The sequence below is a fragment of the Nelumbo lutea genome, chromosome 8 (genome assembly GCF_056320005.1).
Source record: "Nelumbo lutea isolate HS-2025 chromosome 8, American lotus-T2T, whole genome shotgun sequence".
Lineage (NCBI taxonomy): Eukaryota > Viridiplantae > Streptophyta > Magnoliopsida > Proteales > Nelumbonaceae > Nelumbo > Nelumbo lutea.
In genome coordinates, this window is record NC_142691.1 from 2,614,596 (window position 1) to 2,635,016 (window position 20,421).

Genomic DNA, 20,421 nt, shown 5'->3' on the forward strand with positions numbered 1-20,421 from the left:
AATTGATAAAAGTATCTACATTCTCTTCTTCCCCAGAATTGGGGAACTCTAATACTCTACATTCATACCATTCTTTTTTTGAGCCTCCACAATTGTTTGAGATTTTCCTTACGGGGTTATTCTTTTGATTCGAGTAATGCTCGACACGAGTAATGAGGGCTGTGATGGTTTTGTTGGTTTTTTGGTTCTCTTTGTTACTTAAGCATCACGAAAGGGATTTGTTCCAACTAGTAAAATTCAACATGTAGGATTGAATACGTATCTCTCTTTTTTTTTTTTTTTTTTGAGAAAAACAAACCCATAGGCAGTCGTTTCATTCAACAAACTGGGTTCAAAGTTACAAATAGGGGTGTCAATCGATTTGAAAAATCCAATTTCGAATTCAAGATTCAATATAATCGATTTGATTTCAGATACTTTGAATATCTAATCAGTCGAATTCGGATATCCTGTTCATATTGAAATTGAATAGCTGATCGGATTTGAATTCGGATATGGCCTGATTTGATTTGATAAATATCCAAATTTGATCAATTATTTGATTCTTATATATAATATATAAAATATTTAATGTTTTATATAACTTATATATAATAATTAAATCATATAAATAATTTATATATTTATATAAATAAAATATTTATTTTATATCATTATTGATTGCCTAAAATAATTAATTGGTTGAATTCAAATCAAATTGAATATTTGAATATTTAATCGAGCCAAATATTTGAATATTAATTTTCAATATCCGTCGGATATCGAGTAAGCAACAATGTTGGTACACTGAACCGAGTAAGAGGGAAATAAGTTTTTACAATTGATTAACATATTATGTAGTTTCCATGAAGGTGTAGTTGAAGCATAATGGCCCGGAAAGATGAGGCGTAAATCACAAAAATTAAGAAAAAAATTAATTAATATTTATAAGTGATAAAAAAATACATATATAACATAGCAAGTTAGAACAATAGAATAAACAAATAACTATAAAATAGTAGTTTATAAGCAATGATTCATAGCTCGAGAGTTAAATAAAATAATTACTCATCAACTAACAATTATAAATGTTTTACATTTCATGTTTCAAAATTCAAAGTTTTCAAATCATTCAAATGACCAAGAAAAAAAGGAAACATATGAAGAATCATTCATATAATTGATATTAGATTTATGGTCATCTAATAATTTAGATGAAAGGAAAGAACTTAGGGTGCGTTTGGTTCGCGGATAACACCAGAATCAGAATCAGAATCGGAATCCCCAGGAATCGGAATCGAAATCATCTATTCCTGGCATCTGTTTGGTTCAGTCAGGAATCGGATTCCAATTCCTGCTGTTTGGTTCAACTAGAAGGTGGAATCAGAATCAGCCACAATTTCTAATTCTGCCTTGTTAAAAGAACCTCAAAAACATCCACTAATTATATATTTTCAACATATACACACATTGGCAACCTGATACCAAGTGCATATATGGAGAAAATGCTTATCTTCTTTCATATCATGAACAAGATCCACATCCTTAGGATCATTTAAAACAAATGTATTTACAGGAACCACAGGGGAAAAGTTCATATTACTGGGTTCCATAACTTCATTATCTATTTGGAAGTTTATAGTCTTTACATTGTTCAAGTAACTTGGAGGACACATGTCATGATCACTATCAAGAAGTTGATAGACCATTTTATTTTGCACTGTTTTGACATCAAATCCAATTTCTTTCCAAATGGATGCAACCAGTAGCCATGATATATCAGAAGAGAACTGACCGCAATGTAGTATAGCTCTGCGCGTGAAGGAGCAGTCTTCAGAATAGCTCCAACGATAGTAGACATCTTCTGAAGGTTTTCTCTGAAGTTTTTGTAAGATACCAATATTTTCAAGTTTTACTTCTCTGGTTTCTTCCCCAAGTGTCATCTTCAGCATGCTGTGAGGTTCTTGGGCTCTATAGCATATTACATAAAACTGGCATGCACAACCAGTCATGGGGCTTCCTCTCAATTGAACTTATCTTAGCATCAACATATTCCCGCATAAGAAAAATATTTGCTTTAAATTAAACATCATTCTAAGACCAACCCTCTGTTCAATGAGTTAATCATCTGGACCAATATTATGGCATCAAAACCATTATTGAAATCAAGCACATATAAAGAAAGATGTAAATCATGTTCCATATCCAAATAAAATTCACAAATGCACAGGTGAAAATAAAAGTAAGAAATAGTTAGTCATCATTGAACTATATAACACTCAGCTATGTTTATTAGCTATTTAGTTATGACAGATGATAACACTGGTTGCAACATTTTGCCATTTCCCTACTTGTTGCTAGCACCTAATGACAATATTAGTTTATTAGTTATATTTGAGTTAATTCTTTAAGTATCTTGAGGCTACTAGCAAGAAACTTGATCATATAATTCATCGGTAATGTCTACAGCAACAATATCTCAAATACCAACCAAAGATATAGTGGGAAAAAAGTGTTAGAAACATGCACATCCAGTTTAGTGCTTTATTTGACAAGGAGGTTTTGAAAGGTGAGAAATTAAAACATCATTCGATTTCAATTTTCTTTGAGCAATCCAAAGTACCATAGGATGGACTGAATCAACTTAATGCCAAAAGAGAAACCACGGTGAGAATTAATGCCAAAAGAGAAACCATTGTAGAGACACTTCTCACCTGCATTTGGCACAGGGGTTTGAGGCCCTGATTTGCTATGCTTTGGAACCTTTGACTTGCTGTATACCCTGCCCCCTTTTCCTGATATTGGTGTACGAAGGGGGCTGTTAACCACTTTAGTGTATACAGGACTGGTAGTCCACACATGGAAGCCTTCACAATCTTCTGTTCCACTCTTCCGCTTCAGAGGCTGAGAATCAACAATTATGTTTGCAGAATTTTAATAAGCAATTTGAGGAAATAAATTAACTACATCACTAAATTGCAATATGTTGATAGGCATACCATTTTATGATGAAATAACTGAAATGAAGCACAATTGTAAAATGTGTACTCAAGATCATTATTTCTTGTTCCATTAGAAGGGAATATTAAAACATGACTATTCAACTAAAAGGAATAATCCAAGGTATCCTATCCGCACTTCAAATGACAGATTCAAAATATTTAGTAATGGCACATATTCTAGCTTGACATACTAGTGTCCATTATAAAAATAATGAGCTACAGTAGTACACCACCAAAGAAATACCTGAACTCCAAAGCAAACTTACCAATGTGTGGTGTTTATTAAGTCACAGTTTTTCAAAAAAAATATATATTTTGAATGTAACAGCATATTATGAGCAATAGTGAGACCATTGAGATAGTTTCTGCCAAATATAGATGTAAATACAATGGACATAGTCTTCCAATATAAACTACAAGAATATTTGTGGTTTGTTGATTCTACAAGTGCAATCCTTGTATCATCCAAACCGTATGAAATCTCTGAAACTTACCATCTAGTCTATAGCTGATTAGAAACAGAAAAAATAAAGATAGGAATGGAAGAACATGATCTTCATTCAGATGGGTTCTCTTGCATGTATTTTGAAAACTATTGCTTTCTGACTTCGACCAGGAGAGAGAGAGCAAGCTATTTTCTTTGGTTGTTGCATCCATTTTGCTTTGACCAAGGACCATTTCTTTCTTACATTTTGGTTTCTTATCCCTTCTAACTCTGTACTCTATTCTTTCTTGTGTACATCCGGCAAATTTGAGTACGTTATCTACAAGCTTAAGGAAATGGGGAAAATAGCAGAGAAAGATATCCTGCAAATCTGCAACCAGTTTGACGGGCTAGACACAGGCAATTGTGGGAAGATCACACTCGCTGATCTTATGGAAAATCATCATTGAGTTGATGGAAAATCAATCACCCATGTCGGTTTCAATGCATGAGCAGCTATAGTAGAGGAAACAATTAAATTACGAACAATCTTCCTGTTCCATCTGAGATTTTATGAATAACAGAAGAGAGAGAGAGAGAGAGAGAGAGAGAGAGAGAGAGAGAGAGTCTTTTCTTTTTGGGTATTAAAAGGAAGAATGAAGAAACTCCAAAATAGAGAGAATGTAATACAAAAAAAAAAAAACAGATAGCTGACAAAAAAAATTACTACAAAATTAGCTCCGTAAGGAGACTGGATTAAATAACAGTTAAATGCATATCGAAAAAAAAACGAAATGGATCAAATTCCAGCAAAAGAGAAAATCCAATCAGAATTATATTTGAACGTGAAGCAAGAAAACGAATTAAAACCAAGTGAAACAATTGAGGAGATCAATATGAATAAACAAATCACAAGAATGAAGCGAAGTTTCGCATAGGTGTTCCGACAATAAGATCTACAATCATCACCAAGTAAAGTAGAATGTCGGTTTACATACCAATTAAAACGAAATGGTTCGGCTCTCTGTTCGGCGATGGAAGAAGGTTTGGAGTTCTAGCAATCTCTCTTTCCTCTTCGACTGGATTGAAAATGGGGAAACTCCAATCTCCAATCTCCTGTTTCGTCTCTTCGCCTAGATCGAAAATGAGGAGGGCATTTTTGTCCAAAAACAGGAATGGGAATCACATTCCCGGGGTCGGGAATGGCCATTCCCCCATACGAGGGATTCCCATTCCGCCTAGAATGCGGTCGACCAAACATTCGAAAACGGAATGACCCATTCCGATTCCGATTCCAGGGTCCTATTCCCCCGAACCAAACAGACTCTTAGTTGATTTGATTTATGCAAAAATTTAATAAAAGAAAATAAATGCATTAAAAAAAGAAATAAAAAAATAATAAACTTGGGATATTAAATTAAGGATAATAAAAAAATAAATCCTACTTGATTTATCCAAGAGAAACTATGAACTTGATTGGCCTTTTTTTTGCATTGAACTCTCCTAAAACCTTAAGAGAAACTAGTAGAAATTGATTTGCCCTATTAGTTTTTCAGTTTTACTCTTTTTATTTGGCCTATAATTATTGAAGTGCTCATTTTATATTTTGAATTATAACACACACATATTGCATTAAATCATTAAATAATCATTAATAGTTGAGGTTTATGGCTCAAGCTATGCCTCACACATTGAGGCTTATGCCTCATTTTAACAAACCCCACATCAAAGTTATGGGGTTTAAGCTTTGAAGTAAATTTGTACGTCTCACCTCAAGACATATGGCTCATGCCTCAAGGCTTAAGCCTTTTAAAACAATGTATAGGATGGATTTGAGTTTATTGACAAATATTGAACAATTATGAGAGCACACCTTCAAACATACATAAGAGAATTGCATGGCAATAGCAAAGGAGATTCTTTAGAAGAAAGCATAAGTCTTACCATTTGTGTTTTAGCCATTTGCATATCACATAGATGATAAGGATCCAATCTTGTAAATAGAAGGTAGTCATAATAGTCCCTGATGGAGCGCGATCCGGCCGGTCTTAGCTGTCAACGAACTCGCCTCTGAGCTAGAGCGTCGGGGAGCTTGAAATAGGAAAGATGAGGGAACTCCGGGTGGAACCCGGTGTGATAACTCCGAAGCTAAAGTCAGTAATCTCTCAAAGGCAAAGTGTAGACCACATAGTGCAAAGTTCACATACCTTGTTTGTTGGGGGCAAGGGCTCTTATAATCACTTCGCGCACTCGCTCCGAGGCCCTTGTCAGGTCGGGTATGATTACCCTTACGTCTGTCAATTTGGTCGTCGTCCTTTCTAGTGGGACAGAACCGTCACTGTCTAACCATCTCTCTAACTGGAGATGGCAGTGTCAGGTGGCGGTGGTAGGTGGCCGTTTAGAGTGTGACCGTCAAGCGTCAGATCCCAAGTCAATCAGGTGTGGCGCCCTCGGGAACGGACTTCCTCAGTGTCAAGCATAGTACGGTTTGTTTGGTTTTGGTGCCCTGAAGGTGATGTGGAGTGGTGAGCGAGGCGAAGTCTTGAGTTCGGAAGTATGTATAGGGTAGGTCAGTTCGGCGAGGGGTATCCCGAGCTGTTACAAGGCAGGCCAGTTCGGCGAGGTGTATCCCGAGCTGTTACACGGTAGGTCAGTTCGGCGAGGTATGTCCCGAACTGTTGCAAGGCAGGCTAGTTTGGATTACTTTCCGATTTGGGGCCAAGGGTGAGTTTGGGCCCCTAGTAAGGAGTTCGGTCCGCTAGTTTCTCCCCTTGGTGAAAACACCTTAGGCTTGCTTTTGTGCTGAGCTGTTGCTTTTGCCACATGTCGCATAACTGTGAGGTCGGGCCAAATCTTCCTTCATCAATTGCCCCCCACTCCTCGCACCAAGGGTCTTGCCCTGGTACGGGGAGTTTTGCGAGGTGGTAAGTGGATTTGTCCCGTCCTTCGAATCTTGACTGCGCGAGTTGCCTTTGCCAGGGTTCTTTCGGTTCCGAGAAGGCGGGAAACGTGCCTACTGCACATAAATGTTGATGGTCGTGACAGCGCGTGTTTTAAATTTCAAAAATTTGCGCCGTTGGGACGTGACAGCGGGTCACTTAAATTTGAAAAAAGCGCGCCTCTGCCGTTCTGAAGAGACGTGCACCGACGCGACATCAGTTTCAAAAGACGTGCGCTGACGTTTCGCTCTTTTCGGAAAGACGTGCGCCAATCAAGTCTCGACCTCAGGGGACGTGCTGTCAGCGTGAATGTGGGCCGCTGGATCGTCTTTGATCTACACGGTCGGTTCTTGGTTACTGTAGCTATAAATAGTGGGGGACCCCAGCCGATTTGTCACTTCTGCGGTTTGCCTATTGAGCTCGCGTCCAACTTTTTCAGCTTGCGTCCAAGTTTTTTCAACTCATGTCTAGGCTGCTTACTTAGCCTCCAAGGTTTTTTGGCTTGTTCCCGTCTCCAGAGCCTTCAAAACTTTCTTCCAGTGAGTACCTTCCTGAATCCAACTATTTTCCTCGATGTCTAGCTTTGATAGCTCAGACGACTCTTCAAGTAGGACTGATGTATGTTCTTCAAACTGAGCCGTATCCCCCGACTGCCTTAGTGATCCCGAGGTGGAACTTGAGGATGACTATGAACCCGTAGGCTGAGCCGCTTCGAGCAGTTTGGTGTCTACCTCTTGCCGAGGTCGGTTGCTAGATAGGTTTGGTCCCTCAACCATGACGCCCGAGGGGCTCCAATCTATACTCATGTCTTACAATTTGCCTGGGGGGTAAATATATTTCATTCCCTCGGGTAGTTTTCCTTGGGAACACGGTCCTGACGAGATCGTAATTTTTCGAGAGCAGCTCGCCGCGGGGCTGCGACTGCCTTTCCACCCCCTTTTAGTCGAAGTCATAAACCACTTTGGCATTACCATTGGCAAGCTTCACCCGAACTCTATTCGGAACCTAGTGGGGACAGTCTCCCTTTTCTGCGAGCAGAATTTCCCTTTAGACTTGGAGATATTCTCCTCCATTTTGATGCTTAAGAGACAAACGGGTTCTCTTCCTGGGGGAAGATGAGCGTATTACCTTTCTCCTCACCCGGGCTTTAAGCTTCTGCATAGTCTTCCTAATAAGGTCCCGGCATGGAAGCGGGACTATTTCGGCGTGCGAAGTACGCAAGGATGACCCTTTCAGACCGAGTGGGGTGAGGCCACTCCTGATTCTGGTGTCACTCTCGACAAAGAGACGGTGAAGGGCCTCCGGCAATGGGCACGACAAGGTTTAAAGTGTCATGAGTACTTGACGGAGGCCAATCTTATTGCGGCCGGCCTGAGTTCGGGTAGGTTTCTAGTTCTGCGATTTCTTGCTTGCTTTTTTCCTTCATTTTTTCTGATGTCGAACTCGTTTCTACAGTTGTGATGGATACGGAGAGAACTCGTGGGGGGCGCCTGTTCCAGGGCATGAAGAGGAGGAAGCGGGTAGCCAAGCGAATTCCTACCGAGCTGCCCCCGGATGAGGAGCCTCAAGTTCCAGGCCACACACCGGAGGATCTGCCGATGTATGAAACTACCGAGGCGCCTTACACTGAGACCACTCATACGGGTGCTCCTGTATACTCCAGTGCTCATGCTCACTCTGGGTCCACTCGTACGCGAGCTGGGCCCTCGGGCTCGGGAGCTCAAGGGTAGTTCAGGAGCGTGTTGGCGCCGTACTATGCTCTTCAGAAGAGTAGGGAGGCTACTTTCCCCGAGGAGATCGCGGCGTTGACCGATCTTCCTTTGAATTAGGTAGTAACACACGCTACGGTGGTAAGTCAGATTTCGTCTGCCTTTATTTTCTATCGCTTTTGCTACTGTTGCTCACTTGTTTCTTTTGGTAGGTGAATTCTTCAATTCACGCCTTAGCGGCCCAAGTGGAGAGGAGCTCGCGATAGGCGCGAGCTGCTGAGGCTGCCACCCATGCTGCTGAAGAGGCTTTCCGTGCCGCCGAGGCGAATACCCGAGCCGTTGAGGCGGCCGCTTATGCTGTCGAAGAAGCTGTTCGCGTTGCCATGGCCAGGCAGGCAATGTCTCAGCATGATGCCGAGGCCATGGGGGTAGTCATCAAACACATGGAGGATTTGAAGTTGGACTTGCAACATCAAGTCGAATATCTTCAGGAGGACATCAGGGAGAAGACACAAATTTTTTCCCAAGGCATTGAAGACTCCAAGAAGAAGGCTATTGAAGACTATATTGCCTCTCCACGTTTTGACGATCTGATGGTGGATTCTTATAGAAGGGGGTTCAAACTGAGCCGGTGGATGATCCGGAACACGTACCTCGACCTCGATGTTAGTGCCATATCCACTTCGCGTATAACTCAGGAGATGGCCAATGCTGCCGATGGCGAGCCGGACTCTGAAGGAGAGGTAGGGCCTTCGGGTGTTGATGAAGTGCTTTCTGATGGTGAAGAAGTAGTTCCGGGCATGTAAAGATAATCTTTTTTTTTTTGAAGTGCCTTCTGATGGCCAATGTACTCCTGTTTATTGCAACAGAATAGATAAATCTTTTTGCCTGTATTCCTTTTTCCCAAACTGATTCTTTGTCGAACTGGTAATATGCCACTTTCTTGTCCGGGTTATTGTACTTCCGCGACCTGTTTTGCCGCGAAGGCTTTTGCAGTGAACTGATTTTTTGTTGACCTGATAATATGCCACTTTCTTGTTCGGGTTATTGTACTTCCGCGACCTATTTTTCCGCGAAGGCTTTTGTAGCAAACTGATTTTTTGCCGAGCTGATAATATGCCCGACTTTTCTTTGTTTGTTTACGCCGAGGTTCCTCTTGGCTCTGCATCGTGGCCCATAGGACCTTATAGCGATTTCGTCCACTTCGCTTGGCGGTTTATAGGTAGTATCGCCTTAAGTTCATGATGTTCCATGCTCGAGGTACTAGTTTACCTTCCAAGGTTTCGAGCTAGTATGCCCATTGAGCGCTCTCTTTACTTTATAGGGCCCTTCCCAGTTTGGTCCAAGTTTGCCCACGCCGGGTTCGGGCACCATAATCTTACGAAGGACCAAGTCGCCGACTCGGAAGCTTTGTTGCTTTACTCTGGCATTGTAGTAGCGAGCTACCTACTGCTGGTAGGCCGCTGTCCGGATGTGCGCGAGGTCCCTTACCTCGTCCAGTAGGTCAAGGTTGGTACGAAACTCATCTCCATTTGTCCGATCGTCGTATGTTTCTAGTCGCAATGTTGGTACTTCGATTTTCGCCGGGATCACTGCTTTAGTGCCGTAGGTGAGGTTGAAGGGGGTTTTTCCCATGACGGTTTTTTCTGTAGTTCGGTGAGCCCACAAGACACTTGGTAGCTCTTCGGCCCACAGTCCCTTAGCACGATCCAGACGTGCTTTCAGTTCGCGTAGGATGGCTCTGTTCATTACTTCCATCTGACCATTTGCCTGCGGGTGTGCGACTGATGTGAAGTTTTGCCGAATCCCCATGTTCTGGCACCACTCTTGGAACTTGATATCCTCGAACTGCTTGCCGTTGTCGGAAATTAGTATCCGAGGTAACCCGAAACGACATATTATGTTCTTCCAAAAGAAGTTCTGTATGTTTCGGGCCGTAACAGTTGCCAGAGTTTCGGCTTCTGTCCACTTCGTGAAGTAATCTACTGCAACAACTAGGAATTTTCTTCCACCTGTTGTTGGCGGGAATGGCCCCAGGAGGTCGATGCCCCATTGTGCAAAGGGCTACGGGTTGGCGAGGTATTTGAGGTCGAAAGCAGGCTGATGGTGGATATTGGCGTGTTTCTGACATTTGTCGCATTTTCTGACGAGCTCGACAGCTTCTGCCTTCATCGTTGGCCAGTAGTATCCTTGTCGAAGTGCTTTTTGGGTGAGTGCTCTGCCCCCCAAGTGTCTGCCGCACAGGCCTTCATGAGTGTCGTGGATTATGAACTCGGCTTCAGCAGGTCACAGGCAACACAAGTAGGGGAGCGTGTAGGACCGTCGGTATAACCGTTCGTCTATCAACGAACTCGCCTCTGAGCTAGAGCGTCGGGGAGCCTAAAACGGGAAAGATGAGGGAACTCCGGGGGGAACCCGGTGTGATAACTCCGAAGCTCAAGTCAGTAATCTCTCAAAGGCAAAGTGTTAACCAGATAGCGCAAGGTTAAAAAACCTTGTTTGTTGGGGGCAGGGGGCTCTTATAATCACTTCGCGCACTCGCTCCGAGGCCTTTGTCAGGTCGGGTATGATTACCCTTACGTCTGTCAATTCGACCGTCGTTCTTTCTGCTGGGACAGAACCGTCACTGTCTAACCGTCTCTCTAACTGGAGGTGGCGGTGTCAGGTGGCGGTGGCAGGTGGCCGTTTAGAGTGCGGTCGTCAAGCATCAGATCCCAAGTCAGTCAGGTGCGGCGCCCTCGGGAACGGACTTCCTCAGTGTCAGGCATAGTACGATTTGTTTGGTTTTGGTGCTTTGAAGGTGATGTGGAGTGGTGAGCGAGGCAAAGTTTTGAGTTCGGAGGTAAGTATAGGGCAGGCCAGTTCGGCGAGGTGTATCCCGAGCTGTTACACGGTAGGTCAGTTGGACGAGGTATGTCCCGAACTGTTGCAAGGCAAGTCAGCTTGACGAGGTATGTCCCGAACTATTGCAAGGCAGGCCAGTTTGGATTACTTTCCGGTTTGGGGCCAAGGGTGAATTCGGGCCCCTAGTAGGGAGTTCGGTCCACTGGTTTCTCCCCTTGGTGAAAACGCCTTAGGCTTGCTTTTGTGCTGAGGTGTTGCTTTTGCCACGTGTCGCATAACTGTGAGGTCGGGCCAAATCTTCCTTCATCTGTCCCTATCTACAAGATTAGTGGGAGCACGACCTTGTCCAACATCAACATTTACTTTAGAGCCCATTTAGTTTGTGGGAATAGGGGTGTGAAATTGGAGTCCGAATGAACCATTTCAGTTCCAACTATTTGGTTGGGAAGAATTGGAATTCTATTCCCATTCTTAATTGAATGGCCATTCCCTCCCCCCTTCATTGGGAATGACATCACATTCCAACTGATTCCAATTCTCATTTCTCAGCCAAACAGATTATGGAGATAGACTATTCCAATTCCAGTTTTAACAAAGTTCTATTCCAATTCTAACTCCAACTGTGAACCAAATGGACCCTTAATCTTGCCTGTGGAGGTGCTTGCCAAAAAAACTGACAGTTGTTGATGAGGAAGATCAGTAGCCGTAATGTCGGCTTGTCAAGCCGTTAAGGTAAGGAGATGATGCAACTGTGCATGCACTTTGAGGATTATCTGCATAAGGTCAAAGACAGATCCTTGGAATATGCATTCATTCTGTGCAAACCAAATCTGTTGAATGATAAGACCAGCTCTCAACAACCATCCGTCTTCCTCACACCTACTATCTTGATCCAATTGCCACCATAAAGAAATAAACTCAGCAATGTCGGTATAGCCATAGTATGTAGGGCGAAATTGTAATCATGAGCCATACCAAATTGGTTGAACACAAGATAGAAAACTAATGTGAAATATATCTTTTATAGTAGGTCAATTGTACATTTAATTTTTTTAAGGCTCGGTTTGGAAGGAGTACAAATAGAAATGTGTAGTGTAAAACCTCGTAATTTGTATTACTAAACTTATATTTATATTATACACGTTTGTATTTATATTTTTAAAAATGCACTCTTCAAAAATTAATATATCATCAGCAAAAAAGAGATAATTAACTTTAACCCTTGATCTATTATGGCATGAAATACCTAATAACCATTGGTTGATTGATAAAAGTGTCTTGGAAAATGTTGACATGAGTCGTCAAAGACTTGTAAAGCAGATTTCGAATCTGTTCCTCACTGAGTGTGTCTCATACCGACCTCACAGCATGTTTATCTGTGCTGTCGTGCAATATGGAGTCTGGATCACCTGCAAACAAGATGCATTCCAAGACCCTACCAACAATATATGCACCACACATCTCATATATGACGGGTCCCACTTTTATGGTGGGCCCTAGTTTTATATTGAGATGTGCAGTATCAGATCAAGTTGGTAGGGTGTTGGGACTTGTTTTATTGGCAGGTGATCCCAACTTTGTATATGGAGCATCTCCATACTTGAAAACAAGATGCGTTCCAACACCCTACCAACAACATATGCACCACGCATCTCATATATGGCGGGTCCCACTCTTATGGTGGGCTCAGTTTTATATCGAGATGTGTAGTATCAAATCAAGTTGGTAGGGTGTTGGAACTTGTTTTGTTGGTAGGTGATCCCAACCTTGCATATGGAGCATCTTCATATGGCTGAAATGGGCTGAGGCACACTCTGTGAGGAGCAGATCCAAACTCTATGAAGCAATCATCCTAACTCTTAAATGTTTGTGAAGCAAAACTTTATGAACACCATAATGACTAATGAGGAATTGGGATATGCTCCTCACACCGACCTCACAGCCACATCCTACCGTGTATTAGGAACATCTCCCATAAAAAAAAAATAAGAAGAAGAGATGTTCCAAATGTGTGGCTAGAATATGATGTGAAGTCAATGTGAGGAGCACTCGGTAAGGAGCAAATCTGGACTCCCTAATGCGTGAAGCAAAGGCAAAAGGGGATGACACGTGGTAGGATGATGCATAGGGGCTAGGGAAAGACATGTCAAGTTTCTTCATGTCACTTTTGCAACCACCTATGTTGAGCTGGCACAATTATCCAAGGCATATTTGTGACAAGAGCATTCTCAAATCAGAGTCCAGATCTACTCCTCACATAGCGCTCCTCACACTGACCTCATATACCGGCCACACAATAGGAACATCTCCCGTACTTGTATGTTATTATATTCATGAGAGATATTCCCAATACATGACGAGATGTGGCTGTGAGGAGCGTTGTGTGAGGAGTAGATCCCAATTCCTCAAATCATGCATGGTTTCTATGATACCTTGGAGGGATATGCATTCATAGAAGGGTGGTTGATTGACCTGTTCACGGGCGGGCTTCGGTCCCAACTTTACACTATGTTGGGCTAGAACATAAGGCCAAGTCCATTCAAAATTTGGCAAAAGTCAAGCCTGATCCGAGCCCATAAACACTTAGGTCTCAGGGAACTTAGATTTTTTAATCGCAAACTCTTTCCACATCCCTACTAATAGAATACTACAGACATATATTGGGAACATCTCCTAGTTATTCATGGAAAGATGTTCCCAATACATGGTGCTATAGGCTATATTTGGTTTGAAGGGAAAGGTAGGAAAAGGAAGGGAATGACAGGAAAACCAATACAAGAGTTGTAAAGGTTTGCCTAACTTTCCCTACATTTTCCTTCAAACTAAACATAGCCATAGGTCTTGTGGGCAGGAATGTGGGGGAGAAGTTTTTGTGGGTAGAAAATCCCTAGTGCTTAGTAGGAGCAACTCAACAACACATTCTCCCCAATACAACTCAAAATCCTCCAAATGTCGTTACGCTTGATACCCAATGTTTTATAAGGATTATTAGAATGGGATCCAATCTCCCAAGGTATAGAACTTTTTAAAAGATGTATATGCTTATTTATGCAAGCAGATTTACTATTTAGGTATTATCGATATGAATACAATATGCTCCATGTTATAGAGTCCGGGTGGACCCTTAGGTTCACGGGGCGCGTGAACCTTCTAATAGGAGGCGCGCATGTGAACTCTTTTGAACTAACTTCAATATAATGGGCGTTTGCCATTAATTTCTATCTGTCCGGTTGAATCGGACACTAAAGACAAAAAAAAATGAAAAATCTCGTTTTAAAATTTAGAATTTCATTCGAAATTCAATCAGTGGAATGCCACTTGGAGTCGGGGGATTCTTTTTAGCTCGAATTTGTCGAGGAGGTTGTTGTCCTTCGTCATTAGGCACTCACCATTGTAGACCTGAATTAGGACTTCGGGCTAGTTGTTGGCATAGGTCGAGAATATCTGCTCCTTGGCTGGAATGGTTTGTTTCTGGGAATCAAAATGGTGATCACACCTTCGACAGTCTCGATACCGAGGCTGAGAGGACCGACATCGAGCAGCAGTAGGTCTTGGACCTTTTGGTCGCCTTAACCACTAAGAATTGCAACTTGGATGGCAGCTCCATATGTCGCAGCCTCATCTAGATTGATACTCTTGCAGAATTCTTTGCCATTGAAGAAATCTTGCAACAGCTGTTGCACCTTAGGATTCCTGGTCGACCCACCAACAAGGACGATGTCATTGACCAGAGTCTTATCAATCTTGATACCTTCGTAGAGAATCGATTTCAATGGTCGTTTGTGTGGTGGAAGACAAAGTCCGCTTTGCCCTCTCACGGCCTTCCTTAACCGCCGCAAAGCCCTCGCATTGCTGCTGATGTCTTTCTCGTGCTTTCTCTTTAACTCGACAATGAAGTGGTTGACAAGGCGGTTGTGGATGTCCTCACCCCCGATATGGGTATTTCCGGCAGTGGCCTTCACATCGAAAATTCCTTCTTCGATGGTTAGCAGCGAAACATTGAAGGTTCCACCACCCAAATCAAAGATGAGAACGTTCTTTTCACTAGACCTCGAAGCCTTCTTATCCAAATCATAAGCAATAGCAGCTGTTGTGGGCTCATTGATAATCCTCATCACGTTATGCATAGCAATGGTTCCAGCATCCTTCGTCGCATGTCTCTGTGAATCGTTGAAATAAGCCGACACACTGATGACAACGTTCTTGACTGTCTCCCAGATACGCCTTGACAATCTTGTGTTAACTCGATTTGGAGTTCTTGATTTCAGTCTGAGTTTGGTGAAAAAGGTTGCGAGGAATTTATAAGCCTATTGAGGAGATTGTGCCATTCATGTTAATGTTCAAGAATTTTGTGGAAGAAGAAGAAGGAGGAGGAGGAGAAGGAGAGAAGAAGGAAAAGGAGATTGTTCTGTTAAGGTTGATTTTTTTTTTTTATTTTGGCTGCCAATTGATTCCTCGCCATTTTCTGTCGTTTGCGCAGGAAAATCTTCGGTGGTTTTCTCATTGGCCAAGGTTAGGCTCGGATATAGGAGAACGGGAGGCAAATCATTCAAAACGAGATTTTTCAATTTTTTGTCTTTTAGTGTCTGGTTAAAACGGACGAACATTAGTTAATGGCAAACGCACGCCTGTTTTGTTGACGTTAGTTCAAAGGAGTCAATGCCTCCTATTGGAGGGTTCATACGCCCGTAAACCTAAGGATACACTGAATCCAAACTCCATGTTATAGTGATATTTTTATCCTTGCTTTGGATCAAGCTTCCCCCCTCCCCCCTTTTAGCGGGCTTCATCGTTCCCAACTCCTTTTACTCAAGGTTCAAAAAAAGAGTATCGGGCATTATCGTATCGTATATTTTGGGTCTTGATACACTTGTTTACAGGTATTTCGGGACCTTCTCTTTTTTAACTCCCTAAAAATAAAAAAAAAAAAAAATCATTTCTGTGTGTATTTAAGTAATGATACGCTTCTGCCGATACACAAAGGGGTATCAATCCTTTGAACCATACTTTTACTCTGCAATCCAGTAGCAACTCCCCGGCCCACACTCCATAGAACTCTTCTCCTCTCTTTTCTCTTCCCTACTTTGGTTGGAGGGTCCTAAGCTCTCAATTGAAGCTTATCACTTTTTTACAGGTATCTCATATAGATACTCCAAGACCAAATCTGGTTCTCACAATGATGTCATAGGCACATATCATTTTACATTGGGAACATCTTTTGTAGTTATATGATTATTCATGGAAATGTCTGCAATGCACGGTGAAATGTGCTTGTAAAGTTGTTGTGAGGTGCCTTGTGTTAAGAGCACATCCCACCTCATATGAGACGGAATCTGCTCCTGACACTTGGATGCCTCACATGCACATTCACCCTACAAGTACGGAAAATGTTTCCTGATGTGTATGTGAGGCGCCCTTTGTGAGGAGCAGCTCACCTCAAATACCCCAACTTTCTCAACGTACACTATTGACAACCGACATTCTACTCCTTTACAAAATGTTTGAAGTTGCCGGGTGTAAATCAAAAGTAAAAACGGTCAGTTGCAGCGTTATACCTCATGTGTTGCACCGTTTCTTCTAAACTGCAACTCAACGAGACCGGATCTGTTCCTCACACAGAACGCCTCACACGCACATTGTAACATGCATTGGAAAAATCTCCCATGCTTAAGAATTATTATTAAGGAGATGTTTCCCATGCACGGTGATGTGCATGTGAGGCGCCCCCGTGTGAGGAGCAGATCCCGTTCCCTACCCAAAACGCAAATAAAACGTGAATGAAATATGAAAGATTGGAGTGTTGAATGACAAGACGGAAGAATTATACTCTTGTGCTTGCATATTGCAAATGATCTTGGGTGGTTTGATAAATTATCCTGTTAGGTTGTTAATTCGTAGAGGTGTGGTTGAGATTTGAATCTCACCATTGACTTACGTTTTACGAATGGTTAAAGTTACGTTGCATTTAATTATGTGGATAATTCAAAAAAAAAATCCAGAGTTTTCAATGACCGATGTACAATTGTACATTGATAGAGGTCACCGCATTTACTCCGTCTGACCGCTGCCGCTGAAGCATCACTTCTTCGGTGTACAGTCCAATAACTTCTTCAGTTAAATTAAGAAACACAGTGAGCCTAACCATATCCGTATCACTCTCCACGGCTAACGTTGCTCGAGAGTCGAGACTCGGAGAGAAACTGCCGTTTCACGTTTGTACGACTGGGTAGTTCGATTTGATAGACACGGTCAGAGAGAGAGAGATTGCTCCTCCAGAATCAGTTTTAACCGGTGAATTCCTATCTATAGGAAAAAGAAGTATGGCTGCAGCACGAATTCGACCAAGGATTCCTCATTTCTTCCAGTTCATTCACCGTTTGTCTCACTCTCAAGAAATCGTGAGTCCCTCTCCCTCTCTCTCTCTCGATTTAAGTTGTTAAGTGTCTAGTAAGTGTCAACTTCCAGCCAATGTTAACATATGCATAGTTGCATATATACCCACAAGCACAAGCTCGCTATGTTCTTCCTGTTATCATCCACCGTCTAAATCGAATTCACAGATTACACTTAACATAAGCATGCATACATAGACATGTGTAATTAAGTCAAGACACTAAGACTGGATGTCTTTTATCAGTCTTTTAAGTAGTTGAATTATAGGAGTTATAGCGCCGTGTTGAAATGAGAGTGTTACGTTGTTTACATGCAGTCGATGCCGGCAGCTTTCCTCAGGTACTTAACTGCGGACAAGTGTGGAAAAGGCGAAGCGGTGTTGAGGAGCCGCCTTGGGGAAACTTGGCGTGTTAAGCTCAATGGGCTGCGCTTTCAACAAGGTTGGGAGGATTTCGCCCGGCACCATGATCTGCGCGTAGGAGATTTCTTGGTGTTCAGGCATGGTGGAGGGTTGGTCTTTGATGTTTTGGTGTTCGACACTAGTATGTGTGAGAGGGAGTACCCACTACTGTCACATGTTAAACAGGAAGATCAAACTGATGAGGAGATGGAAGAAACAAGAATGAAAGAGGAAGCTGCCAAGGATATCCAAAGTAAGTTTGCGAGCTATATGTATAGAGCCTTTGACATGTATTTGCACGTCAATTAAAGAACCTCGACCTTTTGCGCCACCACTGATCTCTTGTGCCCCGTCTTGTTCTTAAGTCAGGCTCTCTTTGGATTGAGGGATGCCCAAAATGGCTCCCAAGATTCCCAACTAGTTAATTAATTGTGTATGTTTTAGGTTTGCAATAAGTTTTTTATTTTTGCATCAAACACCATTGGTGATTCTAATTGGCGATACATTTTCAACAGGTAAACAGAAGGCTACGATAATTCCTATTTCCTCCAAAGCACAGAAGAAAATTGCCTATTCCGCGACAAAGCATCCCTTTTTTGTGGCTAAAGTCACACCATATTCTCTTAAGAAGCAGATGGCATGTTCTCTCTCTCTCTCTCTCTCTCTCTCTCTCTCTCTCTCTCTCTCTCCATGGATAACTTAATGGCGGAGGGTATGAATAGGCCTAAGGGAATTGGCTAACCATTAGCTATCTGGCTCTTTCTATTGATCACGTATTCACTTTCTAGTTCAGGATTTCAAAACCTATGTTTGACAGAAGAGAGCTCCATTTTAAGAAACACTTTGACCAGCATTCCACTCCAAAGAAAGATAAAGTAAGAAAATTGATAGTTTCACCAGATGGAGAGGCCCATAGGCCAAAAGAATCAACCACTATAATGAATGGGGTTATTCATTGTTGTGGGGCATACTCACGAACATGGTCACATTATACTTTTGGCGAGAAAAGGTTTGGATTAGGCTTACTGCCCTTGTGGGTTTTTTAATTAGAATTGGTTGGATGCAGGCCATTCCGTTGGCTTTTGCTAGATCGAAAGCTTTAAGAAATTGTAGCCAGGTGACAATCAAAGATGAAAGCGGGAGGTCATGGCCGGTGAAAGTGAATCGAAAGAGTAATGGCCGGGCTTACTTTGGAGCCGGTTGGGTTCGCTTTTCAGCTACTAACGGCTTGAAGAAAGGCGACGTCTGTGCTTTTGAGCTTACTTCCGGTGGAAAGCTTGGGGTAATGGAATTCCACTTGCTTTAAATTTTGAACATGAAGTTATTGTTGTATTAACTTTTGGAGTTTGGAGTTTGGAGTGGTATGAGCTATGAAGAAGAAAAAAGCATTGGTGTATGTGGTTGACCGGCTAGGAATAGGATTATATATAGTTTTCTGGTACCTGTTGATGATCTGTATTGCGTTTAATACACATTGAATTTTTTTTTTTTTTTTGCTGTTACATTACCCGGTCCAATATGTGAAGTTCGGGTTGAATACTTGAATTAGGTTGTCCAAGTCTTCATTCCAACCTTTTTTTTTCTACGGTCGGGTCTGGGCAACCCGATCCAAGCCAAGTTATACTATTGCCTGGGAACATGGGATATATAGGCCATGAAAATCCATGAATTTACACGTATGGATCTCTATGTCGCGCAAGTATAATTTCGAACAGCATGTACTCACATTTGGGCGCCTCACATGTACATCCACCGTGTTTGGAACAATCTCCCATGAATAATTATTTATAAGTAAATGTATGGTAGGACGTGCGTTTGAGACGCCCTATGTGAGGAGCATTCCGGTCTCATATAATTTTGCATTTAAGAGATGCGGGCTCGATAAAAGGATGATTTCAGTGATGAATTTTTGTTCGTTGTTCCAACATGAGACTATATTCGTCATAAAAGTGGAATCCGTCATGAGACCATGATCTCACACCACAAGACGAAGCAGGATCTGCTCCTCACAAATGGGCTCGCAGGCACATCCATCAGAACATCTCCTATAAATAATAATTAATAAGTATGACAGATATTCTCAATAAATGGTAGGATGTGCGTGTGAGGCACCTTGCCTCTAAGGTGACAGGTGTGAGGGGCAGATCCAGTCACCCGCGAGACTGCAAGTCACCATAAAAATGGGGTATTCGCTATATATGAGATATGTCGGGTGAGATCATGTTAGATGGTTGAAACGTGTTTTGTGGGCAGGTGATCCAGCTTCCTTTTCACTAATTAACCACCTGCGAGAGAGGAGACGTGTTGAAAATTTCATGAGAAAAATAAAAAAGTATTACGAGTGAGAGACCTCAAGTCACTTAAGTGGGACCCGGTGTCACAGAGGGTAACGCACACCAACAAAGGAGTTTTGTTGTTACACTCATGTTACAAAGTTCCATGAACCAGCATTTTTCAGGTCATTTTAATTATGCGAAAATCACGTACCCAAATGCTAGAATGTGGAGAATGTACACTGGGGAACTGTGGCCACACATGACAATCTCTCTTGCATGCGTGCCACTTTTAAAGCCACTAAATTCGATTGAATCCCACAATGTTAAGAGGCTTGCCAACAGAAGGGTGGCTAGCGGTCCTGCCTTTTTTTTTTCAAGTCGAATCGGTGGTACCGATATTTCGAAAATCAAACTGAAATCGATCGATTTGGTTTATCAATTTTTTGGATTTATTA

General features: G+C 42.1%; 1 protein-coding gene, 1 long non-coding RNA gene and 1 pseudogene across 2 annotated transcripts; 1 reads left to right on the top strand and 2 right to left on the bottom strand.

Moving 5' to 3' along the window:
- Positions 1-1,548: 1,548 nt before the first annotated feature.
- Positions 1,549-4,717, bottom strand: LOC148842173 (uncharacterized). The gene is made up of 3 exons (XR_016103843.1): positions 4,404-4,717; positions 2,694-2,883; positions 1,549-2,107 (listed from the first exon to the last, which is right to left on the bottom strand). It is a non-coding gene; the product is annotated as an uncharacterized LOC148842173 (long non-coding RNA).
- Positions 4,718-14,200: 9,483 nt separating this feature from the next.
- Positions 14,201-17,042, bottom strand: LOC148842174 (heat shock cognate 70 kDa protein-like; annotated as a pseudogene).
- Positions 16,975-19,191, top strand: LOC148842175 (B3 domain-containing protein REM10-like). The gene is made up of 4 exons (XM_088959569.1): positions 16,975-17,295; positions 17,607-17,943; positions 18,206-18,327; positions 18,757-19,191. Exons 1-4 carry the CDS (start codon positions 17,218-17,220, stop codon positions 18,994-18,996), a joined length of 777 nt encoding a protein of 258 aa, XP_088815695.1. The 5' UTR covers positions 16,975-17,217; the 3' UTR covers positions 18,997-19,191.
- The last annotated feature ends 1,230 nt before the right edge of the window (positions 19,192-20,421 follow it).

Excerpts from the sequence above, each read along its gene's own strand:
- LOC148842175 (XM_088959569.1), top strand. The coding sequence starts at position 17,218 with ATGGCTGCAGCACGAATTCGACCAAGGATTCCTCATTTCTTCCAGTTC. Across the intron at positions 17,944-18,205 it reads AGCTGCCAAGGATATCCAAA|GTAAACAGAAGGCTACGATA; the intron begins GTAAGTTTGCGA and ends CATTTTCAACAG. Across the intron at positions 18,328-18,756 it reads ATTCTCTTAAGAAGCAGATG|GCCATTCCGTTGGCTTTTGC; the intron begins GCATGTTCTCTC and ends GGTTGGATGCAG.